The sequence below is a fragment of the Xenopus laevis genome, chromosome 2L (assembly GCF_017654675.1).
Source record: "Xenopus laevis strain J_2021 chromosome 2L, Xenopus_laevis_v10.1, whole genome shotgun sequence".
In the NCBI taxonomy this organism is placed as follows: domain Eukaryota; kingdom Metazoa; phylum Chordata; class Amphibia; order Anura; family Pipidae; genus Xenopus; species Xenopus laevis.
This window is the reverse complement of record NC_054373.1, coordinates 158,628,093-158,646,681: the sequence shown is the minus strand read 5'-3', so window position 1 is coordinate 158,646,681 and position 18,589 is coordinate 158,628,093. Positions and strand designations below refer to the sequence as shown.

At 37.1% G+C, this 18,589-nt stretch overlaps 2 protein-coding genes across 3 annotated transcripts in view; one reads left to right on the top strand and one right to left on the bottom strand.

The window, feature by feature from the left end:
* alg11.L (ALG11, alpha-1,2-mannosyltransferase L homeolog) lies at positions 1–7,507 on the bottom strand. Of its 2 annotated transcripts, XM_018245287.2 has the most exons (4): positions 7,297–7,507; positions 5,091–5,318; positions 1,792–2,717; positions 1–485 (listed from the first exon to the last, which is right to left on the bottom strand). In XM_018245287.2, exons 1-4 carry the CDS (start codon positions 7,329–7,331, stop codon positions 214–216), a joined length of 1,461 nt encoding a protein of 486 aa, XP_018100776.1. In that variant the 5' UTR covers positions 7,332–7,507; the 3' UTR covers positions 1–213.
* Positions 7,508–7,538: 31 nt separating this feature from the next.
* The window catches only part of atp7b.L (ATPase, Cu++ transporting, beta polypeptide L homeolog), an 82,723-nt gene continuing 71,672 nt past the window's right edge, over positions 7,539–18,589 (top strand). The window contains exons 1-2 of the mRNA XM_018247610.2: positions 7,539–7,902; positions 16,996–17,117. Coding sequence (XP_018103099.1) covers positions 17,007–17,117 — 111 coding nt within the window. The 5' untranslated portion in view covers positions 7,539–7,902; positions 16,996–17,006. The remainder of the gene's footprint in view (positions 7,903–16,995; positions 17,118–18,589) is intronic.

The window sequence follows — 18,589 nt, the reverse complement described above, 5'->3', positions numbered from 1 at the left end:
TTTACATATAATCACATAGGCTTTATTATACCAATAAAATAGGTCCCACCAGCTCATAAATAAATCTAAATTCACTTTACCTGTTTGTAGCTCCAGTCAGTGTATAGCATTCTCTGCACATATTATTGTATATTTACAAAACACAATAAAAAAAGCATTTTATATAGTTGCAGTGCTCAGCATGGAAAATAAAATCTATAGAGGGAAATTGACTCATTTAAATAGCGGCTCTGACGAAGCCAGGAAATTAGCTTCAAATTCCTGATCCGAAAATCTGCCAACAGAAAGACGTGCATTTTGCCTTATAGATAATCTCTGCTCTGGTGTCAGAGACAGAATATGATCCATTGCTGCTGCATAACTGTCAACACTATCTGCCAAGAAGCCCGTCTGTTGTTCTTCATGAGGCACCACAATATCCAGCTTTGGGCCTCCAGAATTATGAGCCAGAATTATGGTACCGGCAGCCATGCACTCAACGATGCCTGAAACAAACAAAAGACGCCATATTAAGGGCAACATCTATCAATAGTCAGTCTCACCGTTATACACGTACTATACTGGGTAATATGTTGTATTGTCTACATTATATATTAAATTGTGCAATGTTTAACATTCAAAGTACTGATCTGCTTCTTACTGTGTCTCTACCCAATAATTTGTAGACCATTCAGAGCTATATAAACCATAAGACACCTATTCTTATGGAACTTTCCAGCTTTCAAATGGGGGGTCGCTGACCCCATCTAAAAAACAAATGGTCTGTAAGGCTACAAATGTATAATTAATGCTAATTTTAATTATTATCTTTCTATTCAGGCCTCTCCTATTCTTATTCCAGTCTCTTATTCAAATCAAAGCATGTTTTGGACCCTAGCAATTGAAAACTGTAGAGCTGTTGCATAAAAAAAGCGAAATATCTTCAAAACTACAAATAATAAAAAAATGAAAACCAATTGCAAATTGTCTCAGAATGTCACTCACATTATAACAAAGAGGAAACTGGAACTCACAGATATAGGGGGAGGGAACTGGTGCTAAGCAACTGGGTTAAAGGGGTTGTTCACCTTCAAACAACTACTAGTTTTCAGGTAGATCACCAGAAATAAAGACTTTCTCCAATTACTTTGTAATTTCTATGTGTGGCCGTTATATTGAAGTGTATAGTGTCATTTTTCATCTTCTAAGCCAGCTCGGGGGCGGGGGTCGCTGACCCTGTTAACTGTTCTAGAGATGCTGCTGAGAAATGTATCAACTAAATGTTGCAAAATTGTAACAGTTTAGAGTCTGTACCTAATTTACTGAGCTGCCAGACTCAAACACCAGAGACAGGAAACTTAAACTTAGATTTTGGAAAAACAGTAAAAAAATAAATGATGGAAAGTAATTGAAAAAAGTCTTTATTTCTGGGGAACAATCTGAAAACAACTGAACTGAATAAAGTGTTTGGAAGGAGAACAACCCCTTTAAGGGCAGACTAAAGTTGTGCTATGGAATAACAGGTAACAAGCAGCAGTAGGAGAAACAATGAACGTAAACCAAGCCCGACTCAGGCCTTAAAGCTGGTGTCAGTGCTAGCCACCAAACAATCCTTTCACAGGGACCCTCTGCACGCCCATCCTGACCTTCTGTGATGAAAACGACTAAAATTGAAACCAGTGGGAAGTATAAGGGATAAAGGGAGGATGAGTGGCTGCAAAGTCACTCTTGCCTTCTGAAGCTACGCGTCCATTAGTAGAATATTTATGGACGCTATAATATGTTTACAGAACAAAATGGCTAAACTCTCACCAATTCCAAAGTGCTCGTTCCACATGGTGTGCAAGCCAATGGTAGCTTCACTTAAATGCTTCTTTAGCTCCTCAAATGGAACGTTTACTTTGAACTCCACAGGAATTCCGAGTTCGGAGCTGAGTTTTTTCAGCTCTGACACACGGAGCTCATCTTCATCGTTGCGACACCCTCCAATTAGGATCAGTTTCAGCTTCGCTCTTTGTTCAGCGGTTTTCTTCTCCAGCAAGGCTGCAAATGCGCGTATTTGCAGAGGGTGGTCCTTCTCAGGCCTGAACTGCCCTATAGAAACAACTGAATGCTCCTCGTTTTCTTTGTGTTGGTTTATATCTATCTCTAAAAATGTCTGAACATCACATGGGGGATAAACTATACTAGTACGGTCACTACATTTCCACAGGTCAAGGATGTGGGAGAAAGTCCATGTTGAGTTCACCATGATGACATCACTACATGAACCAACCCATCCATAGAATAGTGCAAACAGATAATAATAAATCAGTTTCAGTCTGCTTAGAACAGGATTGTTAGAGATAAAAGCAGCATTGTTGAATCTTGCATGCTGACTGCGCACAACAGAAAGCATATCCATGCTGATAGTCGGATAGTGCACATAGCAGCCAACATGGCATCCTCCAAGATACTTGAAGAGAGGCAATGTAAATGCGTAGCCCATAGAATCAATGTATATATCCGGCACGCACTTCGTAAGAGCTTCCCAGCCTAAAACAACGGAGCCAAGACTCTGGCCCAGCAAAGTAAAACGGGGGTAACAGCTTGCTTCCACAAGTCCACGCTTTTCCAGGAAAATGAACCTTACGGGGTGGGACAGCTTGATGTTAAATCTTGCAGCAGCCCCGTTAAGGATCTGTTCCTCAGAGGCATCCTTATCACCAGTATAAATGACGTAGATCGCATCTTTGTACCTGAAAGCAATATTAAATAATGAATTTTAAAAATCGTCTGCTGTAATATAATAGACATCGAAATAACACCTTAAAGAAGAAAGAAAGCTACCAAACAGTTTATTGCCAATAGATTAGCCACAATAGTGCAAGCTATAATACTATATTTATTCTGCAGAATGCTTTACCATACCTGAGTAAACAGCTCTAGAAGCTTTCTTTTTGTTTAGGATAGCAGCTGCCATATTAGCTTGGCGTGACATCACTTCCTGCCTCTCCCTGCTCATTTATAGCTCTGTGCTCAGATTACAGCAAGGAGGGGAGGAGGGAGAGAGGAGTAAACTGAGCATGATCAAGCCTGAGCCTTGGAGGTTTAAGCTGAAAGAAGGAAGTCTGATACAGAAGCCCATGTGTACACAATAGAAGGAAAGAAATGTGGTGTTTCTTTTGAGAAAGGACTCAGAACAGCGTTACTTTGAGGGTTTACTGGTGCATTTATATAGACCTTTCTGATAAAGCTTACTTGGTTTTAGCATCTCCTTCTCCTTTAAAGGGGTTGTCCACCTTTGAGTTAAGGTTTATTATAATGTAGAGAGTGATACTCTAAGACAATTTCAAATTGGTTTTAATTTTTTATTATTTGTGGGGTTTTTTTTAGTTATTCGGCAGCTCTCCAATTTGCAATTTCAGTAATCTGGTTGCTAGGGTTCAATGTGAATATGACAGGACCTTAAATGATAACTGGGTAAACAAAAGTAGCAGTAAAAGAAACGTGTAGCCTTACAAAGCAGTTGATTTTTAGTTAGGGTCAGTGACCCCTAGTTGGATAGAGTCAGAAGATGGCAAATAATTAAAAATCTATATAAAATAAAATTGAAGCCCGATTGAAAAGCTTGGAATTTTATAACATGCAAAAAGTTAACTGAAAGGTGAATCAACACTTTAACATGAGTGATGCTAAGAACCTAGAATCCAGTTCAGGGTTTGGCCATATCCTCAGGCCCGGATTTGTTGCGAGGCAACAAAGGCCCGGGCCTAGGGTGGCGAAATTTTAGGGGCGGCATGCTGCACCCTTTGGAGCACTGGGGACTCGAGCTCCCCAGTGCTTCTGTGCCTGAGAGCACCACGGCCGGCGCTAGGATCTTGCGGCCAGAGCGGAAGAGGCCGGGATGGGACCTTGCGGCCACTTCATCAAATCCAGCCCTGCATATCCTAACACAGTTTCCAGGATTCGGATACATTTGAAATTAAATCCGACCTCTGAACTATAAAACTAAAAATTTTAAGCAAAAAATAAAATTTTATCCTGCACCAATGATAGCGCTATGCTGCACAAAGTATATAATTTTCAATGCTTTATAAAAAATACTATTATAAAATCTGCTTCCAGTTGTACACTGTCTCTTCAAATAAGGCAACAGGGTAATATGATATGCACTCTGCAAGATCCAACGTGCAGCGTTCCACATCTCCTACTAAAGGAATATAAGTGAAGATGGAGAATATTACAAATAGAAGCCTCTGTAGAGCCGCAATAAAGTATGGAAAATAATAAACTTTGTGCTGGATAGAGCGATTATTGGAGCAGCTCTGTGCAACTGAATGTAATCATTTTTTCTTCACAAATTGATGCAATTTTTTTATTTTCCTATAATTTGAATCTAGGGTTCACATCTGGTTCAGTATTCGGCCACATCATTTTTGGCTTATTCCAAAAATGATGGATTGAGCGTATGCTTAGTTAGAACTGTGGAGGGATTTGCATTTCCGTGCTCTCATTATTGAGCTCATATATACTGATTAAATAAATAGAAAAAAGTAATGACAGGAGAACAAATTTCAAAAACATTTGGAACTCTATAGAAACTAACTTCAGTCATGCAGAACATCCCAGTCACAGAAATGTTTAAATACTATTCAGAGGGTTATTTATCAAAGGTCACATTTTAGCGCTTTTTAGACCTCAAATGGACCAACTTGAATGGTTTATAATTTAAGAAAAAACTTGAAATGAAAAAACTCGAATCAGCAAGTTCGGGGTTGACAACCCAAAAACTCGAATTGAACGAGTTTCCGTCGAAAAAAACCTTGAATCGCTCAAATTGATTTAGTTTTTAGATCTCAGAAAAACACTTGAACATCATGACGGCTATTTACATCTTCAAATGGTTCAAGAGACCTGTACCATTGACTTCTACATGACCTCGACAGGTTTTAGATGGTGTATTTTCGGATTCTAGCTATTTCCAGGGTTGGGTATGATAAATCTCGAAAAATTCTAGTTTTTTGTTTCAATCAGAAAAATCGATTTTTGACTCAAAAATAACCTTGCAAAATTCGACCTTAATAAATCTGCTCCTAAATGTTAAAAGGAACGAGGCAGCCACAACATACCTCTTCTGGAGGGATCTCAATGCACACCACAGTACTCTCTCTCCTCCGCCTCCAGCATTGCAGTATGGGTGAAAAAACGCCACCACTTTCTTCTTTTTCCCATCTTTTCCTATTTCCACCTTTTTCTTTCGCTGAACCCACAATCGAGTGCAAATAAAAAGCAAGACAAAGATGAGGCACAAACCAACGCTGGCAATCAGCACTGGGATGAACAAGGCAGTCAACAGCCTGAGGAGAAAAACAGAATATAATATTATTGAAACCTCTGCACAACTAAATTTGCAAATTAGGGTTTGAAATAAGTTGTATTTAGCCGTTTGTGAAGGATCTATATTTCTGGGGAACAATGCAGGTATACATGTGATCACTAAAAACATTCTTGATTATGTTTTACAATGTTGTGAAGGGTCAATGATTCATAAACATGTAAAGCACAGAAGCACTGAAGCTTTACAGACATCAATTGTTTACATTTATAGGCCCAAACAGACGGCTCATTAAGAATTTAAGAAATAACTCTGTTTAGCAGATATTTTGGTAAGCTCTGCTGTCAATCACAGATGATGAGAAATACAGGCGCCTGATATTGGGCTACTTTGCATGTAAGGAATCTACAATGTCCAGTTATGAAGTGCAAACACAACTATTGTTAAGGTAGGGCACAAAGACATGTTCTTAAATTATGTCATCATTTCTAAGAATATTTAAAGTGTTTAAATACGGCACCTATTTTGAGGTGCAGTAGCTTTCAGCTGCTCACTCAATTGCTTTCTACAGTTTGTGGGAAATCAGTCATCCCAGACCATTAGAATCCCCGCCCTTGTGCATGAACATCACAGCCAGAATCCGGACTGGTATTCAGGTGGGCTTCAGTCTTAGGGGTGTGTTTACTAACATTGGAGATATAGATCACTGATCATGTTGCCCATGGCAACCAATCAGCATTCGATTTTAACAGTCTCCTACAAGTTAGAAAAATGCAAAAGTCTGATCACTGGTGATCTATATCACCAATTGTATTAAGCATGATCTTTATTCGTCACAGAATGAGAACCCAATCGTAGTTACCTGTCCCCATCAGCTTTTCCATTGCTTAGGCCACTTTACACTGTGCTGCTGTCTAAATATTGCATTTTACATTACATTTTTATGAACTGTCCTCAAAACTCCTACCAGAAGAAACATTCATAGAAATACTCTGCTGCTGAAAGTGCAAAGCATATGTAAACAGTTGTAGGGCAATTAAAGGGGTGGTTCGTCTTTCAGTATGTTACAGAATGGCTAATTCTAAGCAACTTTTCAATTGGCCTCCATTTTTTTCTTTTTGTATTGTTTTAGAATTATTTGCCTGACTCTTTCCAGCTTTAAAATCACTCACTGACCCCATCAGCAAATGCTCTGTAAGGCTACAAATCTATTGTTATTGTTACTTCTTATTACTCATCTTTCTATTCAGTCCCTCTCCTATTCATATACCAGTCTCTTATTAAAATCAATGCATGGTTGCTAGGGGAATCGGACCCTGACTTCCACAGAATAAAAGAAAAAAAGAAAAAAATCACAAATAATAAATAAATACCAATTGTAGTTTGTCTCAGAATATCACCCTCCTTAGTATCATACTACAAGTTAATTTAAAGGTAGACACCACCCCTTTGATTTCCTGGTGTTACTGGCCCTTTAAAGGAACAGTAACACCAAAAAATGAAAGTGTTTTAAGGTATTGAAAATATGATGTACTGTTGTCCTGCACTGGTAAAACTGATGTGTTTGCTTCAGAAACATTACTGTAGTTCATAAAAACAAGCTGCTGTGTAGCAATGGCGGAAATTGAAAAACGGCTATTAGACAGACAGAGCTTATCTGCTGTGTAACCTGAGCCTTTTCTCCTTTGAATGGCTGCCCCCATTGATACACAGCAGCTTATTTATATAAACAATAGTAGAGTTTCTGAAACAAACACACCAGTTTTACCAGTGCAGGGCAACACTACATTATATTTTCATTACTTTAAAACACTTTTTTTTTTTGACGTTACTGTTCCTTTAACTATTCATTCCCTGTAAAAAGTAATGGAGCAGACGCACTAAAATAACACTGCACTGCATGAACGTTATATAATCCTGACAGGGTCACACGCTCAAACGTGACTCTAAATACTATGGGGCCAAACAACCATCAACACAAGGAATCGCAATTCACTCACCTCATCATCCCACATAAGCACATCGGCCCTGCCATGACTGTCAAACACTTGCTGACACGTCATATCAACATCCGGCATCTGAGCTCTTTGCTGATTGGTTGTGTTTCCTAAACAGCGGCTACGTCAGACGCCGCGACGTTCACGGTGTGTGGCGCCACTTCTGTGACGTCACTGGCCATTCATTCTATTTACTTGCTGTAGTGTCTGGCGTTTTTATTCACTTCAGTGAGTTGAGTGGGTGTGTGGTTCAGCAGGGACATCCCTCATGTGGTCTTACCGGTTCCTCAGCGCTTCACGTTAACTCTATAGCTTCCAGCATTTGAATCTTGCTGACAGTGAAAGGTTTAGTCAAAGGCAGCACCAATGTGAATACAAATGAAGCGTTACATGTACCTGATTATCTCCTGGGTCGGCTAGACTGGCTGCGCTTGTTTTACTGCCCCAGCAACATAAGCAGTGTCATAAAGGTCACGTTGTGTGGGCTTCTGCTTCCTATTGATCAACCGGTTTGTGGGTCCAAAGTTCAGTAGACTTAGTGTAATGTACTCTATTCTCTCACATACAGTCCTGCTGTGCGGGGAGGCAGAGGGACACACAAACCACTAGGTAAATCTCTCTATATATAGTCTATACGCTTCACAGGGCTACCGCCACATTAAATATTTTATAGCCCTTTTATAATCATGATATATAGCAAGCCTTTTAAAAAAGCAATGACCCTGCATCTCTTTAAATGTATCTTATAATGGTGGTATATCGCGAGCTACATTTCAATAAGTCATACATTTTAAAAAAAATAATAATAGCCCTGAATACCCCGATAACCTTTGTTTATTTTCGATATTGTGGAAAAAATGTGGTAGTTTATGATTCCCCAAATATGATGTACCAATTATGACACTGTACAATAAACCACTCAAATATTTAGTCCTTTAATGCTGTGTTTCAGCGATTAATTACGTAAATAGATATCAATTATAAAGATAGTGCTAGTGCTAAACTAGCACTGGCGCTATCTTTTTAATTGATATATATTTGGAAATCTAGGCAGTCTGAGACTGCAACTAGGCTGGAACTGGTAATTTCATTAAATTTTTGAATTTTTATTGATTAACTGATTGATTTCCATATGGTACCTAATTAACTTAATTTATACAGTTGTATCCAATCTAGGGATACACCGAATCCACTATTTTGGATTCGGCCGAACCGAATCCGAATCCTAATTTGCATGTGCAAATTAAGGGTGGGAAGGGGAAAACATTTTTCACTTCCTTCTTTTGTGACAAAAAGTAATGCGATTTCCCTCCCCATCCCTAATTTGCATATGCAAATTAGGATCCGGATTCTGTCTGGCCGGGCAGAAGGATACGGCCGAATCCTGCTGAAAAAGGCCGAATCCCAAAACGAATTGATTCGGTGCATCCCTAATCTAATCTAATGACATTTTTGTATTTAGCACTGTCACTTTATTACCTCTATTTAAAGGAAAACTATACCCCCAAAATGAATACTTAAGCAACAGATAGTTTATATCAAATTGAATGACATATTAAAGAATCTTACCAAACTGGAATATATATTTACATAAATATTGCCCTTTTACATCTCTTGCCTTGAGCCACCATTTCGTGACTCTATCTGTGCTGCCTCAGAGATCACATGACCAGAAATACTACAATACTAACTGTAACAGGAAGAAGTGAGGCAGCAAAAGGCACAACTCTGTCTGTTAATTGGCTCATGTGACCTTACATGTGGTTTGTATGTGTGCACAGTGAATCGTACGATCTCAGGGGGCGGCCCTTATTTTTTAAAATGGCAATTTTCTATTTATGATTACCCAATGGCACATACTACTAAAAAAGTATATTATTATGATAATGGGTCATTTACATGAAGCAGAGTTTTACACATGAGCTGTTTTACTCAGTATCTTTTAATAGAGACCTACATTGTTTGGGGGGTATAGTTTTCCTTTAAGTAATTAATCGCTGAAACACTATAAAAGGATTCCAAGTAAGGGCTCTTACTCATCAGCGTTTTTACCTGCGCTCCCCTGCGTTCCGTTTTCTGCGTTCAGCCGCAGGGGAGCGCAGGAATAGACGCATTTCATTTTTTCAAATGGGGCTGTACTCACACAGGCGCATGTAGGTGCCGAACGCAGGTTGAGACGCAACATGCTGCATTTTTCCTGCGTTCGGCGCCTACCTGCACCTGTGTGAGTACAGCCCCATTTGAAAAAATGAAATGCGTCTATTCCTGCGCTCCCCTGTGGCTGAACGCTGAAAAACGGAACGCAGGGGAGCGCAGGTAAAAACGCTCATGAGTAAGAGCCCTAAAAGGACTAAATATTTGAGTGGTTTATTGTACAGTGTAATAATTGGTAAATAATATTTGGGGAATCATAAACTGCATAGAATAGATATTGGTGGAGAGTGTGGGGGTTTTACTATCTCTTTTTTTCTTCTAACAAACTGATACTAGTATTCGATACCTCCCCCTCTCTGTGAACTGAATTTATGTAAATAGATAGAGATTGCCTTCCTTATAGCTTTTTGAAAAAATGTGGTAATTTGATTATCCAAGATAAGTACAAATTTTGACTGAAATAGGGTTGCCACCTGTTCAGTTTTTCAAAGGCCTGTTCGGGTCTCAACTTTTTCTGTTTGGTTTTCAGCCTTGTGAAACCTCAACAATAATCTGGCCCAATAAATGAAAACCAATTAAATACAAAGATACTCACATTGACATGGGTTCATGAAATTATCAGGTGCAGTTCATTTCTTGTTATTACAGAAACAGAAATAAGCGAATCAATCAAAAATAAGAAATAGTTTTTCTAAATGAGCTAATGAGTTAAAGGATTGGTCTTATTTATCAGACAGAACAAGATAGATGTAGGGTTTCCAGCCGTGTGGGTTTCAACTGGACGTCTCAGTTTGTCAAAGGGCTGTCCGTTCAAAACTTTCTGTCCCATTTAAAACATTGAGAAAACTGGAGAGAAATCCAGCCATTTGCATATAAGTGATGCAATAACCCTGACCCGGCATCATAACTCCATTATCTCTGATGTCACCATACCCACCCCACCACTGCTCCACCCCCAATGCTATCTGCCCTGCCCCCTTTGTTCGGGTTTAGCCGCTCTCAAAGGTGTCAACCCTAAACTGAAAGCTAAAAAATCAATGCTTGTATCTCAATAGAGGCGACAACTGAATGGCTTTCCAGTTTTGGTGCCTGGACCTGAAAACAACTACAGGCAGATTTATCAAAGGTCAAATAGTAAATTAGAATTTTCGAGTTTCAAAATTTGAATCTTGATCCCCCTATTCGAATGTAAATTCACATGTGAGATGTATCACACCTCGGCCATGGAAAAAGTCCTAATTCGAATATTCGCCACCTAAAACCTGCCAAGTTATTGTATAAGTCAATGGCAGAGGTCCGTTGAGCCATTTGGAGATGTTAATTACTGACAGAGTTTTTTGTTTTCGGAAGAAAAATTAGATTTGTACGAATCTAATACGTTTCGAATTTTCAGATCGGAACCATTCAATCGAATATTAGACATTCAATTTTTTTCTTTAACCTCCCAGTTGAATTGTGAGTATATTCGAATTAAAAAAAAAATCACATGAATTCGAAATTCGACCTTTGATAAATTGGCCTCTACGTGTCTTCATGTTCCTCTTTTATACAATGGGTTTTCTCTGAGCCGAGTACATCAGGCATTAAAACCAGGTGCATATTTTCTTCTAAAAACAGTTCTTGAACTGCAAAACTGAATCCCAGTCGCGGCGTCTGACGACATTAAAAAAAAAAGTTTTAGACATCATCCTGATGACGGCTCGAGTTTAGGAGCCGAAACATTGTAATAAAGCCAACAAGTTTTTGTTTTTTACTAAAGCCCTGTGTGTGCAGTTTTGTTGTTTGCGTTATGGATAATTGATTATAACCAGCACCCAGGCATTTTATATATATATATATATATATATATATATATATATATATATATATATATATATATATATATATATATATATATATATATATATATACAGTATTTAATGTCCAGCAGCTGCACTCTGATCCAGAATTTTTCCAAACAAATGTGGGTGCAGGGTCAACAAACATATAAAAATATTCACTAGGCACTCCAATGTTGTGAAAAGAATCACATTTCTTTTATTGTGTACATCTTATACATCCAACGTTTTGGGCCCACCTTAGGGCGTTTTTTAAGGATCCTTGAAAAACGCCCTAAGGTGGGCCGAAACATTGGATGTATAAGATGTACACAATAAAAGAAAATGTGATTCTTTTCACTGTATTGGAGTGCGGCTCCTTGTGAATATTTTTTATATATATATATATATATATATATATATATATATATACACATACAGTATACTGTATATATATATATATATATATATATATATATATATATATATATATATAGTCAATGGAGGAGTCGGCACTCACGACACAAGGTTCACAGTTGTCTGGGTGCAGTGTCCAAAATAAGATTGCGGACCTTATTTGTGCAATATATATATATATATCTATATATATATATATATATATATATATATATATATACACATATATTTATTCCAAGGAGGGGAGCAAACCATTGAAAATAGATAAATGCTGGGGTGCTAGTAAAGAAAACAATAATATGTGTAAAAAGTACAGCGCTCAGCAGCACTTATAACAAAAGAAGAAGTGTTTTAACTCAATGAACCTCTCAACTAAATAAAGCTCTTTTTCTTTTGTTGTTGAGTGCTGTACTTTTTACACACATAACCTGTTATAAGATTCAATTTTCTTTGTTTTATGACTATTAATTATTAACTACTTTGAAACCAGATGATGAATGTACATACAGTTTTGGGATCCGGTATACAGAAACCCATTATCCGGAAAACCTCAAAATATACTCAGTTTTCAGCAAATAATTCTAGATTTCTATTTCACTGTTATAATAAAACAGAACAATACCTCATACATGATGGTAACTAAGCTGAATCCTGTTGGCTTTATTTAGGGGTTATTTTAAGTCTGAATGCCAAAAACTCGAAAAAACACAATTTTTTTACTATAAAATCCAAATTTTTTGTGGAAAAAAACTAGAATTTTTCGAGATTTATTATATCCCAGGATGGAAAAAGTAAAAAAATCTGGCATCTCAGACATACCGAGGTTATAAGTCAACAGGAGAGGTCCCTATCCTATTTGTAAGTTTCTGTGGTCTGTGCTGGAAATAGCTTGTAAATCCGATTATTTCTGACTATTCAGAAAAGGCCCCCAAAAAATCGAGCGATTCGATTCGAAAAAACTGTATTTTTTCGTTTGTCCTCGATCTGATTAAATCATTCTTTTTTAATAATAAGTAAGGTACAATCGTGGAGTATAGTTTGGTTGGAATTTTTTTATTAAAATACTCGGAAGAATTTGGATTTTGATAAATAAGGCCCTTAATGTATTAATGATTATCAGACTTAAGGTATGCAGATCCAAATAATGGATTCCTTATCCAGAAAGCTCCAGGTCTCAAGTGATGGAGAAAAATCTGTATAAGCAGATTTCACCTGCAGCATCGTGTCCTGCAACACAAGCATTCCAGATAAAGATCCTATACCTAAAGCACTTTTATAAAGTCCAATGCCGGGCCCCAACATCCACAACCACTTAGAGCTCCTCATGTGTGTGATTTGTTATAGCTTTTGATACTGTATAATGTGCAGCTGAGGGATCTTTCCTAATGGAGACTGGAAAACAAAATACAACATTTTCCATGAATTGGGCATCCTTGTATGATGGCATGGGACAGAGGAGTTCAGATAAAGAATTACTGTGAATTGGCACCTTCCCATAATTATGTCACAGAAATGATGAGCTCAGATTTTATAGATTTTCTATGTTATTAAATGAATCAATGTTTTGGGACGAGCTTGGTTCTTATATGAGTGCTTATTGCTACTTGTTCATAATTTATTTTAAGGCATGCAGGGCCGGATTTACATAGTGGGCGCCCCTAGGCCCACTGCGTTTGTCGCCCCTCTCCCCTGCCCTTTATTCGTGCAAATTTTCATCATCTGGACCGGAGCAATGGGGATTTAAAGAATTATTGTATCTCCTGTGCATCCCCAGTGTTTTTGAACCAATGTGGGTGTGGTTGGGCAGCATGCCGCCCCCCTAAAATCCTGCTGCCCTAGGCCCGGGCCTAGGTGACCTTTCCACAAATCAGGGCCCGAAGGCATGTTTTTCTGTGTTTAAATCAAACTTTTTTTTGGGGGAGGGATAGAATTAAATGTATTATGTACATTGTATAGTATTATAAAAATAGAAAGTGGTACTTTACAGTTTATGGAAAGCCCAAATGAATTTTTATGAAAAAACTCAAATGTAAAAAACTTGAAGCAGTGTAATCGGAGTGAAAATCCCAAATGCTCAAATTTATTGTGTTTTCGCAAAAAAAACTGTAGAACTGCTTGAACTTATCGATTTTTAAAGTGAAACCCGCTGAAAAAAACCCGAGCATCATGAATGCTACATACATATTCAAATAGTTTAAGGAACCTCTTCCATTGATTCTACATAGCCTTGACAGGTTTTAGCTGAAGTATTTTCAGATTCAAGCTATTTGCAGCTTCGATTTTTTTTAAAACCTGAAAAATGTTTTCTTTTTAACCCGAAAAATTCACATTTTTACTGAAAACTACCCTCGAAAATAAGATTTTTTTTTCCTCAACCATAATAAATAACCCCCTTAAAGGAGAACTAAAGCTTAACTAAATAAGTAGTCTAGATATGTTGTACATTATGTTTTGGGCTTCTGTACCAGCCTAAGGCAACCACAGCTCTTTAGCAGTAAAGATCTGTGTCTCCAAAGATGCCCCTGTAGCTCCCCATCTTCTTTTCTGCTGATTCACTGCACATGCTCTGTGCTCCTGTCACTTACTAAGCTTAGGGACCCACTCACAATATACAGTACACATAGAATAGAAATGTCACACTATAAGGCTGATTAGTAATTAATACAGATAATTACTACATGGCAGCACAGAAACCAGTGCAATTAGCATCAGAATTTAATAATCAGTCTTGTAGCATCAGCTTATATTACAGACCAACCTCATTTTCTGCTGGATAATTTACGATGACCCCTAAGCTTAGCTTCTCAACAGCTGCTCAGAGCCCACTGAGCATGTGAGTGTCACAGACACTTTCCAAGATGGTGACCCCCTGTGACAAGTTTGAAGACCTGGATCACTGCTGCTATTGAGAAGCTGAAACTTTAGGCTGGTGTAATAAGTTTAGTATATACAATATGGCATTTTTAGCCATATTCACTTTTAGGGTTTTGTTCTCCTTTAATCTTTGCTAGTTCATGGCCCAAAATGAAAAACCTGGCTATCCAGTAATATCCTGTGGGTTATTGGCTTACTTTAGTCCAGCATAGTTGTGCTTCTCTAATGGTTTGGTATGTTGGATCATAATTCAGTTGCAAAACAATAAACTTTATATAATATATGCTTGGGGAGTATTTGATGCACGGAAATTGTTTGCCGAGTCCAATCTTACCATGGCATTATTTGTACAGTATCGATTGGTTTAAAAGTATTGCATATTTTGATGTTCTTTATCTAAATGTATTTTTAAAAACATGCATTCATTATGGCACTCCAAAAATATATCCTTGTGATACAATAAAAGAAAAAACAAAGTCATGCAAGTAATGTCTTTTTAAATAAATCCATAAGGAGGGGACACAGTGTTATTTTTAGTGATTTGGAGTGTGAATTAAAATTGAAAATTCTTTATCCTGCTTTGTACTTTTTCACCTGCATATACCTTTGATTTACTTTGTCTTGAAGGAACAGTAATATCAAAAAATTAAAGTGTTTTAAAGTAATACAAATATAATGCATAAGTGTTGGTCTGCACTGGTAAAACTGCTGTGTTTGCTTCAGAAACACTAATATTGTTTATATAAATAAGCTGCTGTGTAGCAATGGGGGCAGCCATTCAAAGGAGAAAAGGCTCAGGTTACACAGCAGATAAGCTCTGTAGAATATAATGGTGTTATCTGTTATCCACTATTTAACCTGTGCCATATAGTCTTTTTTTCGATTTCCAAAATTGCTACACAATCAGCTTGTTTGTATGAACTATAGTAGTGGTTCTGAAGCAAACACATCAGTTTTATCAGTGCAGGGCAATATTACATAATATTTTCATGACTTCAAAACACTTTTATTTCTTGGTGTTACTGTTCCTTTAAGTAGCTACTGTTAACTTGGAAAATTTTTTTCTTTGTATATGCAGTAATAGTGCAGATGCTTCCTATGCTTGCAGCAATAATTCTGAGCTGTACTAATTCTGATTGATTTAATAGAATTTTATACTGAACACATTTGTGAGACTGGAATATTTGCATTAAATATAGTAGTGACATTACCTCTTGGATGGAGCCACATTCGGTCACAACAGAAAGGGCAAAAATTCAGTTTTAAGCACTTTTGTTGGATAGTGATTTGGCCACACATACATTTGGCCAGCAACACTACCATACTGATTGGTATATGATTGTTGAACGATTGGTGTTTAGAGATGAATGATTCAATGAAACGTCAGATATGCCATTTGCCCTTATAAATCTGTTGAATTAATTCCTAAAATTTTAGATCCTCTTGAATACCCTTTGGGGGTTATTTATCAAAGTCTGAATTAATCTCAATAATTTTTTCTATTAACTCTTGGGTTTTTTACACTTATTTATTATTAAATTTCCCGAAAATTTGCTTTGCGGGAAAAAATCAGATTTTCATGATTTTTTCTGTTTTTTTTTCCATCCGAAATTTCATGGTTTTTTTGGAATTTTCACCTGAAAACTCAGGGTATTACACGAAACCCAGCGCACATCAAAAAATTATTAGGACTTCTCCCATTGACTTATATGCAACCTCGACAGTTCTGAGATGCCGGATTTTCAGATTCGGATTTTGCCATCCTCAGGGTTTAATAGATTCCGAAAAATATGTGATTTTTTAAAAGTCTGATTTTATAAAAAAAAAAACCCACAAATTTTTAAACCCTGAGGATGGAAAAATCCAAATCTGAAAATCCGGCATCTCTGCCCTGTCGTGGTTGCATATAAGTCAATGGGAGAAGTAAAGTTTAGTTAATAACCCCCTATGTGTGGTTGGAACCTAATCACTGTACAAATTAAGCTTGTTTCCTTAAAATATTCTAATACAGGTATGGGACCTGTTATCCAGAATGCTTGGGACTTGCTGTTTTCTGAATAACAGATCTTTCCGTAATTTGGATCTTCATACCTTAAGTCTACTAGAAAATCATGTAAACATTAAATATACACAATAGGTTGGGTTTGCTTCCAATAAGGATTAATTATATTATATCATATTATATTATATTAGTTTAGATCAAGTACAACCTACTGTTATCTTATTACAGAGAAAAAATTAATTGTTTTTTAAAATTTGGATTATTTGGATAAAATGGAGTCTATGGGAAATGGCCTTTCTGTAATTCAGAGCTGTCTGGATAACGGGTTTCCGGGTTAACAGATCCCATACCTGTACAAGTTTCATAAATATTATAGTTTGATGTGCTTGTCATTTGTGACTTAGGATACTAATGAAGAGCATATCTGTTTTTTTTAAGTGTAAAGAGAGATGTTTCCTAAAGGGATTTTAGATGAAGAGGAGGAAGTACAGTTGCTAAGCCCAGAGAGAGAAAAACGTTTAACCAAAAGAAGACCCTCACCACAATTTTGTGTGAACAAAGTAAGTTTTGTCTATTAATGTCCTAATGCTTTTTTATGTTTTGCCAGATATACTAATCCCCAAACTTATGTTTAAGATCCAGAAATAGGCCGGTGTTGAATGCATTGTATACCTGTTTACCTCTCTGGTCTGGCTATTATGGCAGACACACCCATTAGTACAACCTAGACTCCTTGGGCTACCCTGTATTAATACTAATTTTAAGGCTCGTGAATGAAAGCACATCTACAAAACACTAGCATGGATAAAACATGAGTATGCATTTGAAGTTCAGCCCATTGCTTTAAAGGGGTTGTTCACCTTCCAACAGTTTTTTCAATTCAATTAGTTTCAGATAGTTTACCAGAAATAACGACTTTTTCCAATTATTTTCCATTTTTTACCATTTTTCCTAAATCTAAGTTTAAAGTTGAATGTCCCTTTCTCTGGTGTTTGAGTCTGGCAGCTCAGTAATTCAGGTGCAGATACAATTTTGTAACATTTCGTTGATACATTTTTAAGCAGCATCTCTGGAGTATTAGCAAATATTGTATCAATTCTATCAGCCGCCTTTAATGAAACTCAGAGATTCTGCTCAGCAGGGACAAAGATAAGAAATGTATCAACTAAATGTATCAATTTAGAACGGTTTACAGGGTCTGCCAACCCCTCCCCAGAAGGGGAAAAATGACACTGTACACTTCAATATTAGAAACATAGAAAATAGAAATTCATTGAAAAAAGTCTTTGTTTCTGGTAAACTATTTGAAACCAACTGCTCTGAAAAAAGTGTTGGAAGGTGAACAAATCCTTTAAAATATGCTGCAAGCACCAATGTGCCTCTTCAGTTTGCTCTGATGAATTAAGCATGCACACAATTGACACAAGGGTACCCTGAAATGAGTGCACTAGTGTTGTCATTTGTTCAGTTTTGAACTGAGCAGCCTGTTTTTTCTTTGGTCTTTTCAGTTCAGTTCCTCTCTTGTAAACAAATGTCAAAAAAGGTGTAATTTATAGAATCCCTCTACACTCTCACAAGCCTCTGCCATCAGTTAAGATACATGAGCTATCATCAGGTAACAAATCCTCTGCTCCCACTTTGGGGCTTCTCTGAATGGATCTCGTCTCCAGGGACCTTGCAGAATTCATGCACAGTAATTTTACGCTGTATCTTAGGAAAAAATTTGGTAATTTAGGGGCAGATTTAACAAAATGTGACACTGGAGCTTAATAAATAAAAGCTCACTTATATTCTGTTTATTCCTATGGGATATTTAGAACCATATTTATCAAATGCTGAGTTCTAACTTTCTTTTCACCCATTGATAAATACAATACTAAAAATCCCATAGGAATGACTAGAACCTGGGTGAGTTTTTTTTCATTAAACTCTAAACTCACATTTTGATAAATCTGCCCCTTAATTGGTAATTTAGCAGTCATAAAAAGGTAAAAAATATGACAATGTTTGTGTTTTCATGCTGCTTGCTGCC